This window comes from Lottia gigantea, assembly GCF_000327385.1.
Source record: "Lottia gigantea unplaced genomic scaffold LOTGIsca_21, whole genome shotgun sequence".
Classification (NCBI taxonomy): domain Eukaryota; kingdom Metazoa; phylum Mollusca; class Gastropoda; family Lottiidae; genus Lottia; species Lottia gigantea.
Genome location: NW_008708458.1, coordinates 839,058 through 848,660, shown reverse-complemented (window position 1 = coordinate 848,660; position 9,603 = coordinate 839,058). Strand labels below are relative to the sequence as shown.

Sequence of the window (9,603 nt, the reverse complement as noted above, 5' to 3'; positions counted from 1 at the left end):
CTTGTAAGTAGTAGTCTTTTACTGTTGTGTATGGCCTAATTCTAAATGAACAATTCTTGGTAGGTACAGGTTTAGAACCTTAACGTGGATTTAGCTTTGTATGTCCATGTCATAGCTACCACTATCACTCTTTAGAATGAAAATTGGAGCATGGTTCATCCACAATTACATGAATCAAAAATTGAAATGATGTAAATCACCCTTATAAGTGTCTTTCGATCCCTATAATACTTATTTTGCTCATATATATTTCAGGGAGAAGAGATTAACAATGGAAGTGATGAAGAAAATCATGATAAATCCAACATTGAACCAACTAATCCTTCAGAACCAGCTAAATCAACCCAACCACCACCTGCTAAACGATCCAAGTTAGGTAGTAAGGGTACTAAAGGCACAGTGAAATAACCAGATCGATTGTAGACATTTCAGTGCTTGCTTATATCTTTTAATAAAATATTTATGACCACTCTTTAATCTTTCAGTTTGTTTCAAGTTCATAATTTGATGGCCATGACTACCTGCGCCTGTGAGACCCTATGTAGAATGGATTGCTTTTCAAAAGGAGAGATCGAGGTGGTTTGTGTATCACATGATGCAAAACTTTGACAGTTGTAAGAGTAGTTTGTCCTACTCAAATCATGCATGTGATCTATTTTTAGCGTATTACGGCTAAGCTGATTTCTCCTATTGCTGTTAGTTAGGGTTTGAGCAAGTGCTTGTAATATTTTCATTGTACTTTGGTATAAACTGACTGAGACATATAGAATGGTTGATATTTACGTCATATATCCTTCGAAGGTTAGAAAATAGAACTATGGCCAATTGCTTGTTAATCAACAGACAACAGATACAAGAAAAACTTTTTTAATGACTTGATTTAGAATGAACATTTATCTTTTTCAAAACAGATTTAGGAATATAAAACAAAAGGCAAATATTCAGGTAACAAGTGAAATTTAACGTTATTTTAATGGTTCTGTTTGAAGTGTAGTACATGAACAAAGAAAGCATGAATCAGTAACACAATTTGTGAAATATGTAACATCGTGTAAAAATGGGACTACACCAGGTATGATTTTCAGCGAGGTATTAACAATATAGTAAAAAATAGTACAAGAGAACTGTGCTGCACCATGTCACCCCTCTTACCTTGCATTTTCACTTCTATTTTAAACTGTATTGATAATACACACCTCTCTTGAATTTAACAGACAGGTGCATATCAAAACACTACCTGTGTTTGAATATGTAACACAATAATACAAAAGGTAACACAAAGTTTACCTTTGTAGAACAGTACATTTCAGTAGCACTTTCTTAGTTCATTAGTCAAGATGGTTAGTACTTTTTCATTCAAACAAAAAAGTCTGTTTGTATTTAGCACTAGTTTGTTGATATCAAGAATTTGATATATTACCACCAAGGTATAATATTATCTATGTCCTGTTAAACAGAATCAAGACTATTCCTTTCAGTTCATAATATACAATACATTCACTCACAGTTCCTTAGTAATTAAAGAGGGTAGGAAAACCATCTTAACAGTTCACTTATTAAAACTGGTTTAATAAGTTTCTATCTAACCAGTCTGATAATAGAATCAACTTTCCTTAAATGATTTAAAAGATCTAGCCTCTAACACATGACTTGTTGAGATTTTAACTACAATTGTTGAGCTTGATTCAAATCATAAACTTTCACCATATGAGCTAAGAAATCTACGATGTATAAAATACCATCAGGTGTTAAATGAATATCAGATGGACGGATCACTGGTTGTTTAAACTTTATCACATTCATATAATCACCATCGGGGCTGAACACCTGGAATATTATCATTTATTATTGATACAATAGCAATATATTACACAGACATAGGTGAATGATAACCAAGCATTTGTAGAAATCTGATTCAAACAGACATAAACACCAACAGTACCCTTTATTTAGAACAAATAGTAATAGAAACTACAGAAGACACATATATTGTGTTCATCACTACTTTCACTTTCTAAAAAATAATGTAACTGTTATTATTTGAATAGGACAGGGATGTGCACATATATCTTAGCTTGATTATAATCCCTTGGCTATACGAATTGACATTGTACAATTAGAAACTAATATCCTATAGTAAGTAAAGTGGTAGACACACAATCACATTTTTGAAAGGATATATAAAGAGCCAGAACAAAAGATGATGCAACCTCAGTTGCCCTTTAAGACAAACTTATAAATTATTTCATTATCATCAAATTCTTATGAAATGAATGATAGCCCAGTGTAAAAACCTCACTACATGCAATTGGCAATGAAATAATTAAATGAGGAATTCCAGTTTACCTGTAATCTATTATTTCTACTATCAGCTACAATCCAATTACCATTACTATCTACTGTTATACCTGATGGTTCGTTAAATTCTCCCTTACCATTACCTCTTCTACTGAATACTCTTATTAGTTCTCCTCTTCTAGTTGTTAAATACATCTCACTTCGTCCTATAATAATCATTTAGCATCATATAAACCACAACCATAAAACCCAAAGGAGAGCAAGATTTTCAACTCTCCAGGTACATGTTCCAAGTAAGAAACTGCAGTACATTACAAAATTTAAAACTAAATTTTGACATGATTACATTATTGTGTTTTAAGACACAGAAGTTTGTAACTTACCCTATTCGGATCCCATTTAATAAAAGTTTGAGACTGGAAAAACATATTCATGCAGAGAAGCATAAAAAAATAATTCTGATTTCAACTCTTTCAAAGATAGTTTGCCAGGCAAGGTAACATACGCCCACTGGCAGCTGTCAGAAATGATTAAACAGTCTTTAGTGACTACAGGGTTGCACAATATAGCTAATAGAGTGAAACGTCAAGTCAGACACGATATTTCGGTGAAATATTTTCCGATCATCGCGAAAATCGATAGGGATCATCTTCATAATGACATTGACATACAAAATAAAAATCAAAAGAATCTGTAAAGAATTGTAACCTGTAGAGTGAGCACGAGTTGCACAATATAGCAAATAGAGTAAAACGTCAAGTCAGACACGATATTTCGGTGAAAAATTATCCGATCATCACAAAAATCAATAGAGATCATCTTCATAATGACATTGACACACAAAATAAAAATCAAAAGAATCTGTAAAAAATTGTAGCCTGTAGAGTGAGCACGAGTTGCACAATATAGCTAATAGAGAAAAACGTCAAGTCAGACACGATGTTTCGGTGAAAAATTATCCGATCATCACGAAAATCAATAGGGATCATCTTCATAACAACATTGACATACAAAATAAAAATCAAAAGAATCCATAAAGAACTGTAGCCTGTAGAGTGAGCACGAGCCAAATGTGAACGGACGGACGGCGGGGTGATTACAATATACGCCCATCTTACGTGTGGGCGTATAAAAAGGATATTCCATTCACATAATTATGTGACTTTGTATCCAAGATACAGGTAAAGGTGCCTTTAATTGATGCTATATAACGTTAATATTATGCTTTAAGTCATATTTGGAGTTAAGGAATATGTTAAATGCCTCCATGTTGAAGGGGAACAGTTGGCATTGTCTTTATTGTGCTTAAATAGTCTTAAGAAGTACTAAAACGCACGAAAATCGCATAATCCCTTCAAATACACCTCAAACTAGAAATTTCACTGTCTTTTCCCCTATATGTGTTTTCTATTAATGGCATAGTCTCACTAAAATTCAAGTCGAATTCTTAACTTTCAAACATGAATAATTATGGATACACATAGATTTGAAAGCTCAAATTTCGACGATGAGCTGTGAATACTATTACTGATTATGTAAGCTAAAAAAATTCCTGTTTCTGAAACTAATGTATGATTGGTCAAATGGATGGCAAAGTTGCTCCTTTAAAGCAAACCTTTAAATTTTCCTACCTAAATCACTGACTAGAAGTCGCTTATTATGATAGGCCATAAAACGACATTTAGACATCATCTGTTGTCTATCTAATAATGGTTGATAAACATGACTAGCTATAAACTCTCCTGATTGTTTAAATTCTACTAAACATGGTGATGCTCGTTGTAAATCTAAAACTAATAATGTATCATCTTCTGTCATTACCAATCCTGAAAGTATTTTTGATTACAAAGCAGGTAAAAGTCAAGTCATATCAATACAATCATAAATGAAATTTAATGCGTTATACATCCTTTTTCTGCACAATGCTATTAGACATAATTTCTGTTTTTTCCTTCATCCTCATTAGCCCAAACAGGTGCACAGGAACTACTCTATACATTCACATTTTTAGCCAGCTTTCATCACAGCCAACAATGCATGCCATAAAATTATTCTGATTCAATCTTAATGAGAATATTTTCTGAGTAGGATGCAGGATTATGAAATTGGCAGAAAAATGAGGAACCAAAGTTACAGGGCAAGTGAACACCTGTTGATGGGGGATTTACAGCCAGTGATGCACATACCGTAAGGACTGCGTAACCTTTTTCCACCAAAACTCTGTTGATGTTGGCCTTGACTACTGAATATATGTATAGCTTTATCATCTTTAATAAACAGTTCATCTTTATTGTTAATGACTATAGCTGATGGACGCTGTAACTGTACATCCTGAAAATAGTGGAAAAGATAAATGTAGGAACATTTAGTAGTAGAAATTCCTGACTGAACTGAACTCCTGGTTCCTGAGAATAGATATACAGATGTGATATTGTCACTGTCAAGGTTGTTAAGAACTGGAGCTGTAAACATATACTTCTAATTTTTTTTTAAATAAGAATTAGTATTCATTTAAAAGAAACAGCCTTACTAAGTCACTTTCTAACACAAGAAAATAGGTTATCCTATATATATATAATAATACTATTTACACTTACCCCAGCTCCCATAACAGAAGTCAGAAGTGTTCTATTGAATTTTTTAACTAAATGACTAGAAGTATCATTAACTATTATAGCTCCTTCACTGTTTATATTTATACCAATAGGGAAGTTTAATACATCTGTATGTAAAGGATCAGCTGTACCAGGTCTACCCACTGTATAGGTGATTGCTACCTCTATATCTGGAAGACATAATAAAGAAATTAAATAGAGTTTCCTATTTTTATGCACCTGTATTGGCTAATGATGAAGAGTGACAACGTCATGCAGCCTGCATAGAGGGAATTTTGTCATGCCACATGACTCAGATCTGCATCAAGTTTTACACAAAGAATCATTCTACTAGTACTCATAGAGAAAATACAAAACTGAAAATTTCGGCTCAATTAACCATTTCCATTAAAAGTTTGTATGGTGAAATTTGTAAGTCACTAGTCGAAAAAGAAGGATTACAGCATCTTTAAAAGATCATAATTTTTGATGTCATATATATCATTTATCAGTTATTTTAGACACTATTTAAATTTACCTTTGGTTACAGTAAAATAAGAAATTCTGATAGGTTCAGGTAATGGTGGTTCTTTATCTATTTCTTTAGGTTTAGAACAGGAAGACTGAAAAGCATAAACTGAACTATTAACTAAGCATGTTCAAGAACCACTTTCCTCGTGTTCTCTGATCTAAGCACAGGCTGACAGGTTGACAGGCCGCATAGGGATATTTTAAGAATACCAGTAACTGCTATTTTGTAGTATTCAGTATAAGAAATAAAAACCATTCTTTACCTCGCTTGTTCTCCTTTGACTGCTTCTGGTTTGTCCAGTTTGTGGTATATGATCATTGGATTCTATGTGTTTTTCAAACATGGATTTGAATTGGGACAAATTAATAGATTTTACCACACCAGCTTCTAAATTAACAGAAGTTGGTTTACTTCTGTCTGTTTTTTCTAAAGGGTTTGCCCCATCTATATTTTCATCAGATTCATTCCAATCATTACTATTTGGATTATTAATTTCAGAATCCCAAGTTCCAGACCTTTGACAAATATCAGCAGCAATTCCACTGTCAGACATTTTAGCTTTCTTTCTTTCTCCTGGGTCATCCTGTATCTTCCAGCTTGGATATAGAGTGGAATTGTTCCTTGCTTCTGGATTAGTCAGATCAATCACTTGGGCATCATGTCCTTCTGTATTTCGTGATGAATGTGGGTCATCAATCATCAAACATTCCTCATCCCAAGATTCATTGGCTGACTTTTTGTTCTGTTGACCATTGAGATCCATGTATTCAACCTTTTGAATAATTACATCTGGAAGGTCAACTTTTTTGATAATTACATCTGGTATATCATCTTTCTTGGATTTTTGTTGTGTTACATTTTCCGGATTTCTCCACGGTTGCTCCATTCTCAATTCAATCTCTGATTTCTCATGGCCATTATGGTATTTATCATTGTTCTTGTCATTTTTCTTCATCTCTGAATTTCTGTTCTCTTGTGGAAATGACATCCTTTGCAGGTCTTTCAACTCTTGAATAGATTTCGGCATATAAGATGTATTTAATGAGTCCAATGCCTTGCTGTTGTTCATGGACTCTAATGTCGAAGTTGGTGAAAATCTCACACTGAATGATTTACTTCTCCCTCGATCTTCACATATTGGAGTTGAAGCTAGTGGGGTTTTAATTTTGGCACTAATACTGCTGGCATTGAGAAGCCTGTCCACTGTCTTAGCTCCTGGAAGTCTAGGTGGTTTTTTAGTTGATATTTCTTGCTCACTATGATGGGATGAATTAAGGTCTGGACTGGAACTTCTGGTGATGTTGGCACCAGATAACTCTGTCCTCCTCAGCTGCTGAACTCCATTTTCAGTGCTAAATGATGTTCCTGTATTGGATAGATCAGTAGAAAATAATGGACGATATCTTTCACCACCACCAGATGCTAATTTCTTCAAAATGGCTTCTGAGTAATCTTTTGGTTTTTCTACAACTGGTGAAACTGGTGGGTCATCACATGACCTTATATCAATTCTTTTAGAAGGTGTAGGGGATATCTGGTGTGGGGGAGATGTTTGCATTTGATCATAAGAAGTTGCTTGCAGTGGTATTTGGTTCATGGCTGCTGCTGGAGGATAAAAATATCTAGGCATAGTAGCAGAATTTGGATGTGGTATTCCACCAGTCATGTCAAAGTTGTTGTTCATATTCAAAGGGTTTCCAACACCCGCTGCAACTGGATGGCCGAAATAATTTGGTCCTGGAGTAAAATACGGAGGATAATAGTTTTGTCTAGCTAGTAACATATTGTTGTAATTCATAGCTTGTTGAGGCATGTAATTAGGTGGTATTTGTCTTCTAGTCAAACAAGGATTTGGTGATGTTTGTGTTCCAATATCTTTATGATTGACAGGTTCTGTCTGTGTGAATGAATATGCCATATAAGGAGATAAAGGTTGTGCTGTGTTGGACTCACTAGTAATGACATAACCTAACCCTTTTCTCAACATTAAATTTTCTAAATCATATGGTTTAAAATCCATCACTATCATTTTATCATAGTCTACAATACTTTCATCTGTTTCAAATAACATGTTGAATGATGTGACTAAAGCATCACTGTGTTTGTCCAATAGATTCTCATTTCCTAATTTCAAAGTATTTTCAGATTCTACACAGATCTCCATCAACATACAAACATCATCTTGAATTTCATCAAACTCAGACTCCAACTCAGCGCTCTTTTCACCCACCAGTATCTTCAAATCATCTTCAAATCTGTGTTTCAACTCATCTAAAGAATTGACCAATCTTTTAACATGTTCCTCAACATGCCTCATAATCTTGTCCCTTTTCATCATCACAAATCCTTGTGCAGCTTTTACTTTTCTAGTCTTGGCATTTAAACTGTTTATTTTTTGATAACCCAGTGTCAACTGCTTACCAAGCAATGTCCTTTTATCATCTAAAGTTAGGGAACTCATAATGAAGGTTTCCAAATTCCTTACTCTTCAATTTAGGTATTCTGTTTATTGTTAACCTGAAAGTAAATATATCTATTGAATTCCGACTAACTGAACTCAACAGAAAAAGTATCGGGGCTGCAGCCAGAAGAAATCAAGTGTTGGCTTCAAGTGACATATCATGGACTAGCTTCTCGGCCCCTGTTTGCCTGGGGGTAGACAGAAAAGAATGATTCTAGTGAAAATGATAAGTGAAAAAGAAAAACCAAGAACAAAAAAGGTAAGTCATATCATTGTCATATTTCATTATTGTCTTGTCAGCAATGTCAACACTGGGGACATATCCTTGATTAACTTTGAGTATCTTGGCTGAGTCCTGGAGTGAATTTGAAAGAAACTGCTGACTAGTGACTTTACAGAAAAAACTGAAAGTTTCTGTAGTTTTGTTCGAGTTTGTCGGGCCTGCTTGTCATTCAAGACATCTGTCTAAAAAGATTGACAAGTGGTTAATATAAATGTTTTCAATATAATGAATAATATAAAGAAATTAAAGAACTTGGAAATTAAAGGCAATGTTGATAAATTTTCTAAAAACTTGTTGGATCTTCCGCCATTTCCTGTGAAAAAGTCTCTACCAGATTCCAATGACGTAATGTGAAGTCAAAAATGTCATTTATTGTTTTGGCATATTACTTAACAATCCTTTATTTCAGATACAGAAATTTTCATAATGATTTGAAAGAGAACAGATTGTACATGTTGCTTTTGATTTGTTTAAGTTTTGATCAAGAGAAAATAATAACGACATTTAATTGATCACGTGACTGTCTCGTGACAGACGTCATGCCTAAAGAATACAGTGACCTGTCAAGCTATTTGCCTAGTAGTAGTTAGCCTTCAAGTTCTGTGGAAAAGACTGAACAATCTCAAGGCAATGTCTCGGTATTATGCTATGTTTTTTTTTGTTCAAAGCTTAGTGTCGTCTTTGCCTCCACACCTTCTCAGTTATTAAACCCAACACAAAATCTATTTCCTAGGAACGCCACTGTTAGTGTACACAACTCACAAGTGAAGTAGAAAATCAAAATTAGGTTTATGTTTATAGAATGCGGCACTGGAGGCACATATTTCTCCGACTATTGTGAATTGGAATCTGGTAGTGTAGAGGATTGCTGTAGAATGTTGGTGAATTTTGTCTTGGGTCAATCTATTTCTTATCTTGTTTTAAGAAAATAGAAATAAATGTGGTGTGTAATTGCATCAAATTTATCATTTCTCCCTGTTCTTATTTTTCAGTGAAGATAACCATGAAAATGTAGCCATACCATATGACCACAATGTAGCTACAGCCACTATAGATGAAATCAATAAAGAATTGAACGAGCTAAAGGACTCTCTTTCCCAAACTATCAGTAAGTTATCAGGATGAAGCTGGAAATTACAGATAGACATTTCAAAAAGACATTAACCCTAGGAAATCGTAAGCACAGTCATTGTAGTTATGTACACATGTAGGCCTATATCTTTTTCCTTTATATTCCATATCTTTTATAGAGTTTTAGAAATGTTGCTGGGTCAGCTCTCAGCTAGCATTTCTTGACTTGTGAAAAAATTGTAAGGATGTAGTCATGGACATTAATTGCTGGTGAAGTTTAAGCACAAGCCCAAAACCTGAGATCCTAAAAATGGTCCTCCAAATGTACTCATACTCCATACTCATGTACACTAGTTTTTATTTC

The 9,603-nt window shown here is 34.1% G+C and overlaps 1 protein-coding gene across 1 annotated transcript; it reads right to left on the bottom strand.

The window, feature by feature from the left end:
* Positions 1-5,686: 5,686 nt before the first annotated feature.
* LOTGIDRAFT_231684 (hypothetical protein) lies at positions 5,687-8,474 on the bottom strand (the record flags this gene model as incomplete). Its single annotated transcript, XM_009054111.1, has 2 exons — positions 8,421-8,474; positions 5,687-7,941 (listed from the first exon to the last, which is right to left on the bottom strand). A coding segment is annotated over exon 2 (2,199 nt), but the record flags the coding sequence as incomplete, so codon positions are not given.
* Positions 8,475-9,603: the final 1,129 nt, after the last annotated feature.